Here is a 20,402-nt window from a genome sequence, read left to right on the forward strand (position 1 = left end):
TACTCCATTGGAGAACAGATGCTCAAATCTTTATTGACGTTCAACTTTAATTAATGTACACATAAACTTTTCCCACTTGCTTTTCAAATTAGCTTTAACAATAACAACAATTGTTCGTGTATCTATTTGCACTGGGTTTCCATGAATGGGATAACAAGATCTTGACAAAGGCATAATTAATGATATATTCACTTTGGCACTAGCATAGGTCTTTTTCATTAATGAAATATTCCCTTGGTCCTCGAGTACCCGTTAGATGTTTTAGTCCTGATTTCTAGAAAAAAAAATGTTAAAATGAAAAATCTACACATTTGATTTTTGAAATACAATGTCATGATTAAAATATATTATACAGTGATAAATACCAGCACTGCTTCAAAAATTATTGGTGCATAGGTACTTACTGTTTTCAATCCCGATAGTTTTATTTAAGTTAGCACCTCTTGTCCTTTTGTAAGCACACTATGCGCTGATAAAGTCGAAAAATGTTTTCAAAGTTCTTTTATTCTATTCTAACATGAATAAATTGGGATTCGATTTTTATGTTCTTTCCTTAAATGTAGTAATTAAAACATGACAAAAATATACTTCACTGAACTTTTTCTTCTAGAGTTCAGGACACAATCACATGAGGTTTGCAGCAATATTAAAGGAATTGGCAATATCTTTATTAACACTGTGTATAACTATATATCACATGGCTTTTCCCGCATGTACACTCAAGCGGACGTCAGCGGTTCCATTAAAACATGACAATTTAATCTATGCAAAGGTGTTCAAACTCACTTTAAAAATAATTCTGTACAAACATTAAAATGCACCTGGTGACAACATTCGACACCACGTATCCCGAGCATTGATTGTCTGCTCAAGTAATGACTAGAAAACAGATGCTTATATATAGGTACGGTCTGATCTACAGACTTCCTTCATCAACAGTTTATAATACAAGAACCTACCACAAGGCGGTGTGTAATCCAGACAGCATCCAATATTATTTTGACAAAATAGCTACAGTCAAAGATAGCAACCTCAAGACACATATTATCTGTAGCAGATAAACTTGGCTGACATGAAATGATATGAACACGCAATGATATGTCTGAATCACACACCTATGACTATATACCTCTGCCTTTTTGGTAGAGTGATAAAAAATGTATACATGAAGTTAGCACTGTCATGTCTTTATCTCTAACAGCCAAATTAATATTGTAATTTCCAAACACATCGCATGTAAATTAATACCTGTGTCAAATTAAACCTTTACAATTTTAATATCCTGTATTAATGTAAAATACCAAAACCTTTGATACGTGGTAGCTCCGTAACAGCAGTGATATCTCAAATCAAATTTCTATAAACGGCATATACTTACATTCATTAATTTCTAAAAAATATGTTCGCAATAATAATTATATATCTTCTGGTTCTGGTGGAAACACTTGATATAAAGAGTTATATCTTGATATTACTAACATGACATACGAAATTACAATGAATCATCGGATTCCGTATGAAAAACACCGATTTCTTTTATTGAGAATTTAAAAGACAAAGTTGTGCAAACGTCAATTGAAAGGTATAAGGAGTCCGACATTTAGTAACAAATGAACAGCCAGCTGTTTTTTTTTAAACAAATGAACAGCCAGCTGTTTTTTTTTTTAAATAAAGGATGTCGATGTATAGATACGACCGTAGTTCCAGGAAATTTCCAATGGTCTAAACCATCTTCGTACCTATAGCACCTAAAGTGTGGTGATCACATTGAGACATGGGAAGAGTGGTAGAGTATGACTGGTGATTTGTTCTACCATCAAAGCATTGCTTTGGAGACCCTTACGATGACTTGATGAAAGCCGACTGGTCCTTCGGTAAGCAATGTCGTTATTTCAAGTTGATAATGATTGCATATGAGATCTTGACACTTATATGAAGTTATCGACAGTAATGCCCATCTAAAATCCTAATAATCAAAATTCTTCTCTGCTACGACCACCTGTCAGTCAGTAGAATAATCGTTTCTTATCACTGAATGACACATTATTTTCGCCTGTGTATTTCCGCTCTAGTTCAGTACACACATATTCAGATATTGGAAGTTCCATATACACATTTAAACTTTTAAAACAACATTTAAACACATCTGCGTGTTCAATGTTTCTCCAGATGAAGAAATATATTTTGTTTCAACTAAAACGGGAAATATTGACTTTTGATGGCAACGAATAAATAATTGCGGAAAGTTAGTGTCCAATGAACAATGACCCATTTTCGATCTCGTATGTCTTATTAGGTGACGGCCAGGCATTACTGGTTTTTTTTTGTTTTTTTTTGTTTTTTTGACAATTGCTTCAAGTACATATGAGTATATATAGTATATATCGCCTCGAAATGTTCCAAAATAAATGCTTGCCTCGTTATATCGAGAGGACAAAGCTATCACAATCATAAATTAGGATCATATCGTAAAATTACATCTTCTTGACATGCACTTTAAATTTTACATAGAAACACTATATCTCAACAAGAATTTTTCTCTTATACTCCATCCTCTAAGCCATGAAATCATAGCCACCATAGTCTCTAACAGATAACATCTTTGATATTACGTGACTGTATTCACTCATTCTCTGCATCATATTTTACAAATCTTTAACATTTCCCAACATGAAATATAACGTACAACTTAAACATAGTTCACGCTTTGCAATGTTTGCCATATATAGCTGCATATGCAGAGAGATTCAATAATGACAAAATATTATATACTTCGCATGCCTTAATCATGAAAACTTTTAACACACTGGATGGAATGTTATATTAGTGTAGGCAACATACCCGCATTGAACCACATCTGCATGTACCAGTGTAGAACGATATTCCGTCATATTTCAACTCAATTCAAAGCATCTTGTGCTCCATTTTAAGGCAAAGCACAATAATTCAAACAACTGTACAGGTTATACATACATCAATATATATATCTAGAAGTTAAAACATGTTAATTTTACTAGTAACAAATGTCTGTATGAAGGTGGCAATCCACACAAGACTGTTTGATCAAATATCTCAATAGCATCCTAAAGAACAACATAGCATATTACAGTACATAATGTGAAAAAAATCTTTCCAAATTCAAAAGCAGTGTTGATAAAAATGCCCACTTCATAAAGGCGAAGGGCAATGGTGAAAACTGGATGCTAACAATGTATCTGTTTTAACGCTGACGTTCAATTTTGTAATCCAACTTATATTCAAGTCATATACAGCTGTCTTGATGCACTGGGACTCTACAAGCCTCACTGACGTTATATGCGATAAACGTATTATTAACTGTGGAACCGGGAATTAGTGCCAAGTTCACATAATTTCACAGCTATGGTCACTGTTAGTGGAGTTGTTTTCTTGATTTCATATAAAAAAGGACTAATGCGAATTCAGTTTTGAAAACTATGTGGTCACGTTATCATGGCAATAGATTCTATTAAATAGGTGCATTTCAGCAATAATGGTAATACAATTACATACAACTTTCGTTGAAATCAATGAAACGCATATATAACATGAAAACAATGATCTGACAGATATTGGTCACTAAAAATTATCAGATGTGTTCATAACCTGGACCCGTATTTATGAAACCATTCTATTGCACAAACAAGAAATCTGTGCTCTACCTTCCTTTAACTCATTTAAATCATGAAAGAGCTGAAGAAAAACCCTTAACATTGCAAATATATTCCACTTGAAGCCTTCCAAAAATGTAATCAGATATCAGACTTACTACCGAAAGTGTTTGGGTACGAATACAAAATTTGTATTTGAGCACAAGTACAGTTTCATAAATACGAGCCGTGGCATCAAATACAAAACTTTCTTTCATTTAACCCAAGATCAAACGTCCACATAAAAACTCTTTAATAATTTCAGTAGCAAGACTCCATGGACTGGATAAGAACTGCAGCGAAAAATCAGATACATTGTCATCTATTGGTAAGTAGATTTGTGTCTATATCATTATATACTTTTTTAGTATGTTAGAATTTAGAAACTAGATGTATAAGTAACTTTTCAGTTATCCCTTGTTGGGTTTATATTGAACTCAGTTAACATACAGTATAGACAATTCAGTGTCTAGCTGCATTACATAACAAAATCTTAATATTTATCGCATTTCACTCTATACGATCAAAAGATTGTAGCACTCTGCTTGCTAGTATATCGAAGAAAATATTACCATTACTCAGATAAAACATATATGTGATAAAAATACCAATGGTAAATACAAACTGCAACAAAAATATCTATAGAATGATCATGATCAGTGTAGAATAAATAGGGTATTAACGATAATAATTGCTGAAGTACTCACTTCTCAAATATATGATCTGTGGTGTTATCACTACATACTAGGCATCACATGGATAAATTAATCAGACATTGTATCATTATCTGCAATAATATTTGGCAGATGTTCTTAACGTGACGATCTTATATGCATGCATCATGAATACTGCGATTTTTCCTTGGCATTAGTATCTAAAACAGGCATCACTAAACTACTAACATAATTATACAAACCTCCACACAATAAATAAAACTTCACTTGGTGTTACGATTCCATTAGCTGCCAATTACAAAGATAACATTTCAACTATTTGCATTAAAATGCTGTCAAAATTGGTTCATTGTGGAAAATAATATCTTGAATAGCTTTTTTTTTAATGATAATTTAGGACATATAGATTTTGAAATAACAATTAACGGGAACATAACTTTAAAACTTACACAAAACATATATAAACCAAGTGGAAAAATGTTCTACAGTATATGTATTTATACAAATTACCATATTCTATCACTGTTTTTGTTACATAATGCTTGAGGGCATTGTATTATTTTCTGTAATGAATTTCTATACAACATTTCCAACCGATGTACAGTTCGTGTCTTGGCTTCCATTCAGATCAAGGAAAACCTGAGAAAATCATGAATTTAATATACTATCTTCCCCCAGCAAGGGTGTGTACTTTTATATGTAATTCTATACAGTTAAAACATACTTCAGAAAGCCTGCCACTATAGGTTCTTCACTGCTACCCTTCAGTACTGTTGAGTTTAGGAAATATAATGTAACTTCGTGAGATCAGGTAAAGAGAAACAACTCATACATAAAACAAGATAGATCACAATAACAAATTTCTCTGGCATGCTTTTTTGTTAGACAGCTTTCAGTTTAAATTATATACAAAGTGAATAATACAGAGTTGTTTATGAACACTCTGTTTGATAGTGTATCCATTCAACAAATAGAGAAAACTAGGATATGTATAAAAACATTGGATAAGCAATATAATCCTCACAAACGGCCATAAGCTCAATGTGATATGAATGTAATTTCACTGAGACAATGTAATTTTCTACATGTATAGATCTTTTGGACCTTTGGTGTAAAACCTTTCTAGAAACTTCCCTGTTTTATAAGGTCCAGCCTTATTTTCCTAGAAATGTTTAAGCCTTGAAAGACAATGGTATATCTCAAAGTAAAAGTGAGTACTTCAGCAATTTTCTAACATAAATATATATACCTAAGACAGGGATAACACTAAATACAGCTGTTGTGAAGTGTGTATAATTCTAAATGCAAAAGCGTTTAACATGCAGATACAGTATAAGCACTGTGGAAGCATTAGGTTTGAAGCATTCGTTTTGTCTACATTCTAAGAAGTTTTAATTAGGACATTGGCCGAGCAAAACTCAATTTTTTCATAGTGTCGTTTATATCGATATATCTTTTATTGATACCATATTAAATGCAATCACTCAGTTATGAATTTAATTCAAGAATAACGTATTTCAAATGAAAACAAATACAATTCAGCTACTTGTAATTCTGATCAGGTAAGTAAAGTAAAATATTTCAAAATTTATACCAAACAAGAAATTCGATATTAAAGTTATATATATTATGTGACTATCAGGTAGAAGTGATAACTTTACTACACACTTAAAAACATTGATCAATTATCCTTTGTGAAATAGCTTCTTTTTTTTTTACAATTCCATCAATAAATATATACTTTGAAATAATCAACGAAACTGCTTCAATATTTTTTTATAATCCAATAATCATTGACAACAAAACCATGCAGGAATAAATCATCTGAACTATAACCATCTTTTAAATTCCAAGGTTTGTGTTCTCTTAAGATGTGATGAGAATATACAAACAACTAATCAGGGATGAGACATTTGGATTGTGAACATGAATGTCAACATCACCTTCAGCTTGAACCACAAAACATTTTTTATGAAAATTAAAAATAACATTTCTTCCATGTTTGTACATCATATATTGAACATAACTAAAATTTAACTATGTAATATCTAGGAAATAATATACACTACTCTCTATCAAACAACCACCCATTGTTCCACAACCCCATGTATTGCCATTGCACCAGAGATTTTGATTTTTTCATCAGCAAACTTGGTTGTGTTGCCAAACAGGATTCTTCAGCAGATCTATAAGATTGTAAAATTAGATTAATTTCTTAAATTGAAATGACTCTCAAAAAATGTTGTTTTTTTTGTGTGTGTTTAAAATGCTATACATACTGAATACAGGTAAGCAGTTTTCAATATTTCCGCATATGGTAATGGTATCGTTTTCGTTTTAATTACAGATATCGTGTTGAGCTAGGAGATAATCTCTGAAACAGCACTGCTAAAAATACCTGTGCACAGCATGAAAGTCACTTTTTATGAAAACTTTTATAACAAGCATGTCAGTCTAATACATTCAGGAGAGGTTTCAAAAGAAGTTGTAAAATCCATGTGCAAATATACAACATCATCCAAGGAAAAAGGGAAAAACTGTACAATATCTACAAAGATGGAGTGATTTATATTATCAAACAACTGTTGTAACAATCAACACAAACATATACATGTATATATATACATTGAGAATTACTCATCAACAACATCAAATAATTTATGTTCAATATCTAACATCAGGTTGGGGACCTAGGAAAATAAATTAATATGCAGATCTGTTATCAAGATGTTAAGATAGAGCAGGCCTCTAGGAATGACTTATCACAGCTGTTGATCGTATACACATATCGCATTATATCTGATAATGAAGCATCTATAGTACATGTTTAACATGTCTCATATTCACCTTTCTCAGGTAAACAGCACATTTTATACAGCTTAGCAAACATTTTGTATTGTTACATTATGAAGAATATTGCTTTATATTAATTTTAACATTCTACTTGTGTGATTTTGAAACACAGCAATAAACAATTTGCAGAGAAGAAAATCTCTGGTGTATATTATAAATGTTGTTGTCCAAATCTTGACTGTCTTCCCCATCTCCTCCCACACACTATCTCTACACCTTATAATATAACGTATTTTTATAACTATAATAAAAATTTACAATTTGTAAAGTTTTAATTTTACGTAAAAGGTATGAAAACGATAATTGAAATTCACATGTAATAATTTTAGTGATGAAATGTATGAATTTTCATCTTGCATTTAAATTTGGAAAATACAATGCACCTCAATAATTAAATAATTCTCCAAGACAGGGAAATGCAATGCACCTCAAGATAAAAGACTTATCCCAGACAGGAAAATTAACCCCTAAAACCCTTAAACACTGCGGTCTTCTATAACGTTTTCTGTCTAAGAGTTGCACATAAGACAAAGATATTAAGTATATATTTTTTACATTCACATACAAACAGTACACAATTTTTGAAAATAAACACTCATAAAAATATGCAAATCGACCATACACTGAGTATATACTTTATACTATTTTGCATATGTGAATAGACATCAAGTCCATGATCATATGTTGGGACCATTAAACGTCCTTTTTCTGAGGACTGATTTAATTCCATTATGTACAAGCATGGTCTTTTCATTGAACACAGAACACTATGATGGACTACAATGAAACTTCCTCTATTACAAATATTAAGCTAACATTGAATTCAAGGGCAGACAATTATAGATAAATTCTTGGCACATTCAAAAGTTGTCCTTATAACAGATGGTTTGGAATGCTGTTTCAGTACATTTCATTTGAAGCTTGTTTCCAATCCAATTTGCTTTGCAATGTCATAAAACATCAACCAGTAAAATACGATAAAAAAATGACTTTGAACATCGACTCAATGACCTTGACCTTTGCATTTGAATTTACTTTACTTTGCCTCGTGTCATAGCATAATATTGGAAGCAATATTCTGTTAGAAATTAATTTCCATTAATAGTGACGTTGACCACCAGCTGAAGGTTAAAGGGATATCAACAGTGACGTCGACCTTCAGCTGAAGGTTGAAGTGACATTAACAGTGATGTCGACCTTCAGCTGAATGTTGAAGTGATATTAACAGTGACGTTGACCTTCAGCTGAAAATTGACATGACATTAACAGTGACGTCGACCTTCAGCTGAAGGTTGAAGTGACATTTAACAGTGACGTCGACCTTCATCTGAAGGTTGAAGTGACTTAACAGTGAAATGAATACATACTCCACCAGTGGATGATGTACTATCAAGTCTCCATATTCTCTTCCGATATGGTTAAAAATAATAAAAGAATATATCTCCCTTTAGTCAATGATGCATAATTCATACTTAATTCATATTGTTCTTAGTTGATCATTCAAATTAACATTTTTGACGAAACATTCATATTGCCCATCAAAGCATGACGTATATCACTTTGTACAGTAAGGAGGTAGCTTGGGTGGTGGAAATTATATATCATCCATTTCATACCTACTGGTATTTGTGTAATAATACTTTGAAAATTGATACATAGCTACAGACGTATGTATTTAAAGATCTGCTCTTGGTGACAAAATTATATAACTATAAGCACATAAATAACCCACACTGGATTTCAGTTATAATAGTTTTAAAGTTTTAAATACAACAAGAATAAAGATACATATAATAAACCTAATGTTCTTTTATAGAGATAGGTCTTCTCTGTTAGGTTTATAATGAATGTTTGAAATGAATGATTTTTGCATATACCAGGTATATTAAAGGTACCAATGTAATGGGCAAGTTATATCTTCTATGTTTAATGAGATGGCAAGAGGAACATTGCACAATGTTTTTTTCTGAAACAGCTTGAACTTTCATACACTCCTTATACAATGTGGCTTTAAAAATTAAATTGTGAAATCTCACAAAACACCACATTTGCTATGATTTTTAATGTCTCCTTTGATCACAGAAAATGATTGACATTTAATAAAGTTCCAAGCAATATTTTCAGATATAATGTTGTAATGCTTGGAAAGAAATAAGATTTCAGCATCACTTGTCCTTGGGGCAAGTACATGTTTAAAAGTATTTGTCTGAATTTCGAAGTTCAAACACACGGCTAGAATCTTCAAAGGAAAATGTAAAACATTTAGAATATTTGCTCTACTGTTTTTGTCTTGCCCTTCTTTTGTCTTACATTTTTGAACACATATCCATCTACAGTAGTTTCTAATACTAATTGATTTCTTAATGTTAACAATGCAGTAGAATTATATATATAATGTATGCATGTTTCTGTATAGATTTAATTTACAGAACTGCAACTCTGAGAGAAAACATATGTTCGAAAATAGTTTCATGTCAGATTTGAAGATTTTTGGTAAAATAAATATTTTTGAAATATCAAATGTTGCCTCACAAGTATGGTTACTTTACTTTCCTTTTTTCAGCAAAAGATTCCTTTTAATTTACCCTTAAGATTTTAGAGCTTATTTTTTTAACTTATGCTTCTCACCTTAAAAGTTTATCTTGGACCTTTTCTGATATCTTAAATGTGCATTAAGATAGTCTTAAAACTAGGAATGAAAGTGATACTGATGACATAAAAGATTTGAATTTCTTAACATAAACAGAAGATTCATATCCAACATTTATAGAGAAGTGCATTCCAAGCATATCAACTTTTTTCATTCCACATCTCAAGATTTGATTTCTGCGTTTTTCTAACTCTTAAGAAACACTTTGTATTTCATTTTTTTTGTTCCAGTAATGTTTATAATGGATTTCAAGCAATCTATATCCTCAGAGTCTAAAAACAAACATGAGTATGTGTATTAGCTTCTTAAGGCTAAATTACTGTATCGCCAATCAATATAAATAAAAATCTTCATACCAAACAAAGAACACCACTCTGTTTCCGTGTTGTTTCTGTACTGATTAAAATGGCTACTATTGGTCATTTTCTTTTACCCATTAGCAGGCAGATATAGGTTGCTGTTCTTCCAACAGAATGTCCATGTAAGCCCTCTCAGCATCCGCATCAGCATCAAACACTGCCAAAGGAAGTTCCTGGTCATCCAATGGATGCCAATTCCATGACAAGCCATCCGATACCTAGATTTTACAAAAACAATGTTACCAATTCTTCCTCAAACATCATGTTACATTACTGCAGCACCATGAAATTTGTGGGAACAAACTTACAGTAATGGAAATGAACCTTTAATTTTATTTTAATCCCAGAGGTCATGGTGTCATTCAAACTGTTATTCGTTAAAAACTGAATTCTTAATCAGACAACTTTGATATAAAATGATTTTTGCCAGAAATTTAAGACTACGGCCAGTAATATTGCACATTTAATGTATAACAAACAAATCTACCATTATATATATGCAGTGTGTGATGAAAAATGGGGTTATGGAAGCTAAGTCTGTTAGTAAAAGGAGAAGGCTGAAGTTAATTACCGGTATTCCACAGCTTTAACCTAGCAAGTATAGCAAATAAAGCTACATCCTGCACTTCAGACTTATATTTGGTAGGTTATAAAAAATGGGTCAACAGCATTGTGTTGAATTAGACAGGCTGCTGGATTACTCAGGTCTATAACTATAGGGTATTACACTGTGAATATACAATGATGGTTTATGTCATATAACATACTTGTTCCGAAAATGCAGTGAAGTTAATTTGGAGTGGATAACCCCACATTTCATCTTCCTCTGGCTCGTCTACTGTTGTGATACAGACGCGTGGGATGTCCAGCTTCTTCAGTCCCATTCCTCGCAGGCGAGATATAGCTATCACATCCTCATCTGCTATCTCGTAGCCTATAACATTTAATTCATAAAATCAGAATAAATAACAAGAGGCCCAAAGGGCCTTAACGGTCACCTGAGATTTGAAATATTTCGGTCAACTAAATTGACCCTTTTTGGCCCCACCCATCAGTCCTAATGGGGTCAGTCTATGAAGAGTATTTGATTCTTACATATACAGAGGAGCCCACTTATTTGCATATCGGTTATTTGAATATCCCGCTTATTTGCATAAAATTCTCAGGTCCCGATTATTTTCTTCTTTATCTTTGTATTTTAATCCCGTGTATTTGCATCGACTAAAACACCGACTCCCGCTTATATGCATATAAAAATTCCAAAAAATCGAAAAATTTTAATTGATTTCAGGGTATTTTTGTGATTTTCCCGTAATAAAAGTTTTAAGAAAAGTTTTTTAGCTTACACATTGATTCGATACGATGTAGAACGTTATCCCACTTCGTCAAAACAGGTTATGTTCGATGCATCGATATCGACATTTAGTTATTATCCAGACCATATCAGTAGCATTGTGAAGAAGAATTACTGAATAAAATATTTATATGCCTCATCTTTTGATGAGATTTGTTTATTTATTATAGCATCGATCCAAACCTGTGTTCTGTGCACTTGAACACTCACTGAGGCAGGTTGCGATCGCCATGATTGTTTACTAGGCGCGTTGCATTGTGGGGGCATATGTGTAATGAACGACAACTCTTTGTGTGTGTGCGCCATTTTCCAAAACAAACCCTAACGACAATACACATCTCACGGTCATTTAAGACAGTATATTGCTTAAGCAGTTCATCATCTATGATCAAACAACTAATATACTCATAGCAGGAACAAAACGCATTTGAGACGATAATGAATGTTAATTGAAACGATCACGTTGTACATCGTAGTGCCAACCCACGCGTATATATGACCGATATCGGACCCACAGACTCGGGAGTGACAAGTAGAAAACGATGAAGTATATGCAAATATTTGTACATTTACAAAGAATAACAACCCATTTATTTCGTATTTACTCTTATATTTTAAATAATGTTTTTTTATTATATTTTTAATGCAAATAACGTAAACAATCATATAGCGCCCGTTTTGAGTACCTACCTGACGATCTACATAGTGTATAAGAGGGGCCAAAACCCAACTCCGCCTATACGAATACTCCGGTTATTTGCATATTTTGTCATGGAAAAAGGGCTATGCAAATAAGCGGGTTGCTCTGTAGTAGATAAGAAGATTTTTGAAATTTCAGTCAATTTGACCCTTTTTGGCCCCGCCCACCAGCCCCTGGGGGTCAACCAGGGCCAACATGTACATAACATCAAACTGTAATCCCATGCTGATAATTTGAACCAAGTTAGAATGAATTCCAATACAAATCCAACAAATAATAGTCAAAAATGTGATTTCCCTATATAAACTATAGTAAAGTTTACCCCCTACCCAGGGGCAAACGTGAGACCCCAGGGTCATGAAATTCACAACTTTGGTAAAGCACCTGAAGACCCTTCCATCTATGAAGAGTATTTGATTCTAACATATCTGAGAGTTAAGAGAAGAAGATTTTTGAAATTTCAGTCAATTTGACCATTTTTGGCCCCGCCCAACAGCCCCTGGGGGTCAACCAGGGCCAACATGTACATACCATCAAACTGTCATCCCATGCTGATAATTTGAACTAAGTTAGAATGAATTCCAATACAAATCCAACAAATAATAGTCAAAAATGTGATTTCCCTATATAAACTATAGTAAAGTTTACCCCCTACCCAGGGGCAAACGTGAGACCTCAGGGTCATGAAATTCACAATTTTGGTAAAGCACCTGAAGACCCTTCCATCTATGAAGAGTATTTGATTCTATCATATCTGAGAGTAGAGAAGAAGATTTTTGAAATTTTAGTCAATTTGACCCTTTTTGGCCCCACCCACCAGCCCCTGGGGGTCAACTAGGGCCAACATGTACATAACATCAAAGTGTCATCCCATGCTGATAATTTGATACAAGTTAGAATGAATTCATATACAAATCCAACAAATAATAGTCAAAAATGTGATTTCCCTATATAAACTATAGTAAAGTTTACCTCCTCCCCAGGGGCAAACGTGAGACCCCAGGGTCATGAAATTCACAATGTTGGTAAAGCACCATAAGACCCCTTCATCTATGAAGAGTATTTGATTCTAACATACCTGAGAGTAGAGAAAGAGTTTTGAAATTTTAGTCAATTTGACCCTTTTTGGCCCCACCCCTCAGGCCCCTGGGGGGTGGGGACCATATAATTCACAATTTTGGTTGACCTTCAGCCATAGAAACTTTCTGCCAAATTTCATTGAATTTTGTTAAGTGGTTTTGGAGAAGAAGTCGAAAATGTAAAAAGTTTACGGACGCACGATGCACACCGCACGACGGACGACGCACGACAACGGACAAAAGGTGATTAGAATAGGTCACTTGAGACTTCGTCTCAGGTGACCTAAAAACTTAGAAAAAATAGAATGACACCAAAAGTGACATGATATTTATCCTATTAAAATTTCTACAAAACTCTTTCATAAATGGTGACACCATTGGTGAAGGAGAATAGATCTTTAATAATTTAATTGGAAAGCAGGATTTAGCAGGTATAAAATTTCACCTCAATATAGTTCTTATGCCTTCATTGTGGAAAATGTAGCAGTATTTTAAGGCATCACAATATTGCTTGACAGATTTCACTCAACATTTTTCAACATAACCCCTTCCCACCACTTTCAAATGTATCTTTTCACCAATACAGCCACACTGACCAATCACATTCCACAAAACAAATAGAACATCCTCAGATTATCTGAGCTTTCCAAGCCAATCTTTCCTCTGCTTTACATGGTAACATAGATAAACACTGTTTTCAAACTAAATCCACGATACTAAACCTAACTTTTTCTTTTATGTAGGTCAAATGTCAAAATGTAGGTCAAAGTGACTTACATTAAATACATGACATACCACACCAAGGTGAACCAATCATCCACCTCCAAACCAATTTTTAACCTCTCCTCTTCCATGATTCACCAACCTAGCTAGTGAATCCAGTTATCATATATGCATATATATAAGAGCAGAGAATTACTGAAACTGACCAATGAGGGTGAAATCCGTCAGCAGGCTACATCTCCAGGCTAGCATAACAAAAGGGTCCTCCTCTGCAGCACTGGTGTAGGGTACTGGATAGCCATCCATCAGTCCATCAATGATGTGAATGGACCGCAGCGTTGTCCTGTAGTGAGTAGCAAAGTAGCAAATGGCCGTAGTGTTGAGGTGGGTACAGAAAAACTGTCGGAAATGTGTCAGTGGCAAGCTGGGCTGGAGTATGTCAAGGAGAGCCTCCACACCATCAAATGAGTGAATCAGGTTCAGAGTCACCTGGAGGTTCGGACAATGACTGCGGATGCAGTGCCATGAGGAGTTGGTGATCCGTTCGTGGTCTGCTTCAACACCATGAACATGGATAATGAGTTTCTCCAGCTTGGTCTTGTTGTGAAAGGTGAAGCTCTCCAGAAGCTGGTTTGTTAGGTGATCATAATCGATACTGAGCTGTTGGAGAGTGGTGAATGGATGGAAGAGCTTCGGGTCAAGCTCAACTATCCTGTACCCTTCAGAGTCTTCCTTTACACTCGCTAAGTGGAGACATCGTAGACTGCGGGAGTGACGTCCCAGGAGAGACAGAAAAGTGCTGGAATGTTCTAGTAGCTCCTCAAGACATCCTAGAGAGAAGTGCCGGAGATCACGACTGTTCCTGATAATGCCTTCCACACTGTCCAAGTACCTACAAGAATATATATATAGATAAGAACAAAACAAGTTCAACTAATTATATTTTCTACATAAAACTAGTCTGCTAATTACAAAGCTGTAGTTTTAGATCCTAAAAACTAATGCCAAATTAAATGACTTTTAATGTAATGTATTTATAATCTTACAAGTGTACTGCACACCTCCAGAAACAGAAGGGACAAATGCAACCATATGAAAGCAATTGGAAAATAATTTAATGTGTAAAAGGGTGGGGTACGTATACAGATAGAGGCAGGAATCAGATTAGAAACAAGCATACTGGCCTGGGTATTGCTTTCTGGTCTGCTTACATGTCCCCCTACATATATATCCCCTCCCCCTAAAAATAGTTACATTGAATTTGAGGGCCTGTATCGCTCACCTGGTTTCATGAGATATTTGCCACTGGTATTGCTATGTCAATATATCATAGGCATTTTATATGGTTACATGAACATTGTTTTTATTGTAATTCTAAAAATGTCAATTTAGCCAAATTGATCCCTTTTGGCCCCGCCCCTCAGCTCCCCGGGGGTCAGCCTCACCAATTGTACAATTTTGAATCTCTACCCCAAGGGGATGCTACCAGGCGAATATGAGCGATATATATATATCCATTGCTTAGTTTCAGAGAAGAAGTTGTTTATATCAATTTAGGCAAATTAACCCCTTCTGGCCCGCCCCTCAGCCCTCAGGGGGGTCAGCCCTATCATTTGTACAATTTTGAATCCCTACCCCAAGGGGATATTACCAGTCAAATATGTGAGATATCCATTGTTTAGTTTCAGAGGAGAAGTCGTTTATATCAATCTAGCCAAACTGGCCCTTTTTGGCCCCGCCCCCACGACACCCAGGGGGTTAGCCCCCCCCCCCCATTTGTACAATTTTGAATTCCTACCCCAAGTAGGTGCTACAAGGCAAATACGTGAGATATCCATTGCTTAGTTTCAGAGGAGAAGTAGTTAGCCAAATTGACCCTGTTTGGCCCCGCCCCTCAGCGCCCCCGGGGGGTCAGCCCCATCATTTGTACAATTTTGAATCCCCACCACATAGTGATGCAACCAGGAAAATATGAGCGATATCCATTGCTCGGTTTCAGAGAAGAAGTCGTTTATATCAATAGAGCCCAATTGACCACATTTGGCCCCGACCCTCAGGCCCCTGGGGGGTCAGCCCCATCATTTGTACAATTTTGAGTCCCCACCACATAGTGATGCTACCAGGCAAATATGAGCGATATCCAATGCTTGGTTTCAGAGAAGAAGTCGTTTATATCAATATAGCCCGATTGACCTCATTTGGCCCCGCCCCAGAGGCCCCCAGGGGGTCAGCCCCATCATTTGTACAATTTTGAATCCCCACCCTATAGTGATGCTACCAAGCAAATATGAGCGATATCCATTGCTCGGTTTCAGAGAAGAAGTCGTTTATATCAAAATAGCTAAATAGACCCCTTTTGGCCCCGCCCCAGAGGCCCACAGGGGGTCAGCCCCATCATTTGTACAATTTTGAGTCCCCTATCCATAAGGATGCTTCTGACCAAATTTGGTGAAATTCCGATCAGCGGTTATGAAGAAGAAGTCAAATAAGTCAATTGTTGACGGACGGACGGACGACGGACGCCACGGTATGGCATAAGCTCACCTTGGTCCTTCGGACCAGGTGAGCTAAAAATAGTTACATTGACTTTGACCCAAAATCCCTGAAACTCTTAACTTAGGGGGAAGGGGTCACATGTCAGCCACCATTTTTATATTTATGCAAAATCTAGCTGTGTGTATCTGAGCAATTAGATGTTTTTGTGGTGTTAAAACAAATATGTCTTCTTAACACCAAGTTTCAATTCAAAATTGGTCGTGATATCAATCAATTTACTGCAACTGACCTTATGATATACCACCAAAATCTAATCAGGTCAAACTTAAAATGTTAAACATGATAATATAGTGTGAACATTATACATATGATTTAATTGTTGACAGATTCATAAGATATACTGTAAACTTAAGTTTGTACGTACAACACAAATTCATTTTTATTTCAAGAAGATCATGTATGTTGAAATCTAAGTATATATATGTAAGAGGAGTGGGAAAATGCAAGGCCAGACCAGGGTTCGAACCCGGGACCTCCGAATGCTAGCTGGATGCTGATCTACCAATTGAGCTACCTCAGGTCACCAATGATAGACCCGATCCAACTCGCTTCTTACACTCTTCCCTCCCTTTTAAAGTCTTCAACCCTGAAGACCTTTACAACTCATGATCACAACCCAGGTTCGGATATCCCCTTCTCAATTATTCACCTTACTTGAAACAAGATTCTGTCAAATATGTATATGGCACCAAATGTAAGAGGAGTGGAAAAATACACGGCAATACCGGGGTTCGAACCCGGGACCTCCGAACACTAGCAGGATACATATGCTCTACCAATTGAGCGGTACCTGGTCGTTGATAATCTACCTGATCCGTTCCACTGCATATACATCTTGAGAATGTTACTAACTGGACAAATTAATGTTTTGTTTTGTGAAAATATATATACACAATAAATTAATGTTTTGTTTTGTGAAGATATATATATCATGTACCAGCTGTGACTATTAAGTTTTAATTAATTTCAAAAGTTGTCAAGTGCTATAACTTTTACCTTTCACCTTGAAATACATGTACAAATATATACATAAATATATATAATCTAGTGTAGAATTTCATTGATGTCATCCTATATGATCATAGCACTATAAATGCTATCGACATGCATGACGAACAATGATGTACATGTTGATCAACAATACACAGACACTGTTTTGTAATGCTTGTTTACATACACAATATAAAACTTTCCATTTCAAAAAAGGTTACAAAAATTAACCCAGGTGCAGGATTTTAATGATCAATATTTTATAATAGTGAATATACGAACTTACGCTGTTGAGGGGTCCATATATATATATATGTAGCATGTATTTTATATTGTTATTGTTAATTTACCATGTTTAATTGTTTTTAGAGTACAAATATCATTATCACTTACAGTTTACTTATCTGGTGGTATTGGGGGATTTATTACCTGCTCGGTTCTGTATTCACATCTTAATTACCTATAAGGATACATCTGTGTCCTATAAGGAAGTTGGATATAAGAGCGAGATATTAGCAGGTCAGACCCTAGTAGGGTAATTAAGAGAGACCCGGCTAGGTAAGGGAGACCCTGGTAAGGACCGGGTAGGAGCCGGCTAGTTAGGGTAAGGAAGACCCTGGTAAGGACCCGGATGAGACCCGGCTAGGTAAGGGAGATCCTGCAGGGTAAGACCCTGGGTAGGACCCGGCTAAGTAAGGGAGACCCAGGTAAAGACCCGGCTAGGTAAGGACCTGGCTAGGGCTAGAGACCTGGCTAGGTAAGGGAGACCCTGGTAAGGACCCGGCTAGGACCCGGCTTGGACCCGGGTAGGACCCGGCTAGAAAGGGGACCCTCTTGGTAGTATAAATAGGGCTGTAGTCCTTTAACTGGAGAGCCAGACCAACTAGGGAGCCAGACAAACTAGGGAGCAGTTAATTTAGCTTGAAGCCAGTCTTACCAGAGAATCAGTTAGTGTGCTGGAGTGTGTGATATGTAATATTGCTGTACTGGACATGTCTGTATACTTTGTTGCTGGATAATAATACAATTTGGAACTAGATGTCACCTCGTTGGTTTTCATTCAGCCAGGAACTGTTTAACTCACAGGCCCACATTAATTTATGTAACGGTCTCGTGCGCTACCTATCACCGAGACCTCCGGATTCACCTACGTAGTGTAGGAGAACACAAGGGCGGTAACTGCTGAGTCGTGTCAGGCACCTACGCACACGCATCGAAGCAGGGGTCCCGATAGACCGGATCGCGTTACATATATCATAATAACATATCTGTAATTTATAAGATATATTTACATGTAATTTTTTGTGTAATTAACTGTTTTACCTGCATGACTCATTGACACAAACTCATTGACACAGGTATACCTACATATCCCTTTAATTACTACTAAAAGTGGGGGTTGATAAATGTGACAACTAATCATGACCAATGCAAAATATATCACCTGTATATGTCACCCATATGCAGCTTGTAGGGTTACATTAAAAAGTATGGTAACATTATATCATATAATTACAACAGTAAGTATTACATATATATATGCAAAAATGTAAATGCAAAAATGTAAATGTAAACAAACTTCTGAAGTGAACAACTTTATCAGTTACACTGCATATAAGGTCCTGATCAGAAATGATATGTTTCTCAATGTAAGAAGCATGTTTGTGGCAAATTGGTCTTAAAAACTTTTGATCAAAGTAGAATATCAACGAAAAAAAAGTTTATTTTATGAGGAAGATCAGCAGAAAATTCTAGTCCATATGGTTGATACACATCACAATATTGAACCCACAATAATAACCCTTCGGGATGGCCTCATGAAACGACCTTCCTCGACTTTGTCGTGTCACGGAGTACATCTGATCGCATATGGTCATTTTGTATTACAAACTAGCAGCTATTGTTAAGATAAATTGAGTATGTATGTTATCCCAAGTGCTCCGACAATGTAAGTTTCTAGAAAGTGCTTAATTAATTCATAGATGTTACATTACGTATGTTTAAACTCCCTGCAATGCGCAATTGTTTACAAACACACATTTATAAATAGACGTCTTGTGATTGGTTTAAATCTTCCCAGCTGAGCTAAGTGCTTACCTGTCAAATAAATAAACAGTGTTGTTATCTGGCCATTCCATGTGACAGCTTGACGGTTGCAAACAAAACTGTTGTAGGTTTTTGTTGATCTTCATAATTTCCAAAATCCTACCGCATTCCCGAACGTCTGTAATGTTATGAGAGCAAAACTTGATCGTGATTTCCCGTACAAAATGTCCACATCTGTCAGCCAAGAACTTCGTCTTCATTCGCTTCGAACTGTGCAGCTGGAAATAAATCTTCTGCCATAAGTTTGGGTGAAAGAGACAGCTTCTCCATCTCTTGCATACAGAAGATGCTCTGAGTTTATCATCATGCGAAAGGTACGAAAATATTTCCACAAGAGTTACGCTTGGCAAGACGGCCCAGTTCGGGTCCGCTGCCATCTTTTTGCGACTTCACTACGTAGTTTGTCAGCAAGATCACGTGATGATCATGTGACTGATTTGTTTGGAGACTTGCCTAAGTCCCCTTTTATTAGAAAATAAGTTTCCAGAGTGACGAGGAACACATATGTCTACTCATGTATAGAGCCGAGATGCCCATGGAACCTATACATCTCACTTATGTATTTTTTGTTAAAATCTACACTGGAAAAAGCCATTCATCACATTTGCTTTTACAGAAATAAACAAAAACAAACAAATTTTACTAGCGCCCTGTGCACCCCCCAAAAGCCAATGATCGTTGACCAGCGTT

General features: G+C 35.5%; 1 protein-coding gene across 1 annotated transcript; it reads right to left on the minus strand.

Annotated features, from left to right (window-relative positions):
• Positions 1 to 7: 7 nt before the first annotated feature.
• Positions 8 to 20,100, minus strand: LOC117335245 (F-box only protein 33-like). Its single transcript, XM_033895247.1, has 4 exons — positions 19,704 to 20,100; positions 14,267 to 14,952; positions 10,972 to 11,138; positions 8 to 10,422 (listed from the first exon to the last, which is right to left on the minus strand). The coding sequence occupies exons 1-4, from the start codon at positions 20,087 to 20,089 to the stop codon at positions 10,282 to 10,284; spliced, it is 1,380 nt and encodes a 459-aa protein (XP_033751138.1). The 5' UTR covers positions 20,090 to 20,100; the 3' UTR covers positions 8 to 10,281.
• Positions 20,101 to 20,402: the final 302 nt, after the last annotated feature.

Source organism: Pecten maximus, chromosome 9, assembly GCF_902652985.1.
Source record: "Pecten maximus chromosome 9, xPecMax1.1, whole genome shotgun sequence".
In the NCBI taxonomy this organism is placed as follows: Eukaryota; Metazoa; Mollusca; class Bivalvia; order Pectinida; family Pectinidae; genus Pecten; species Pecten maximus.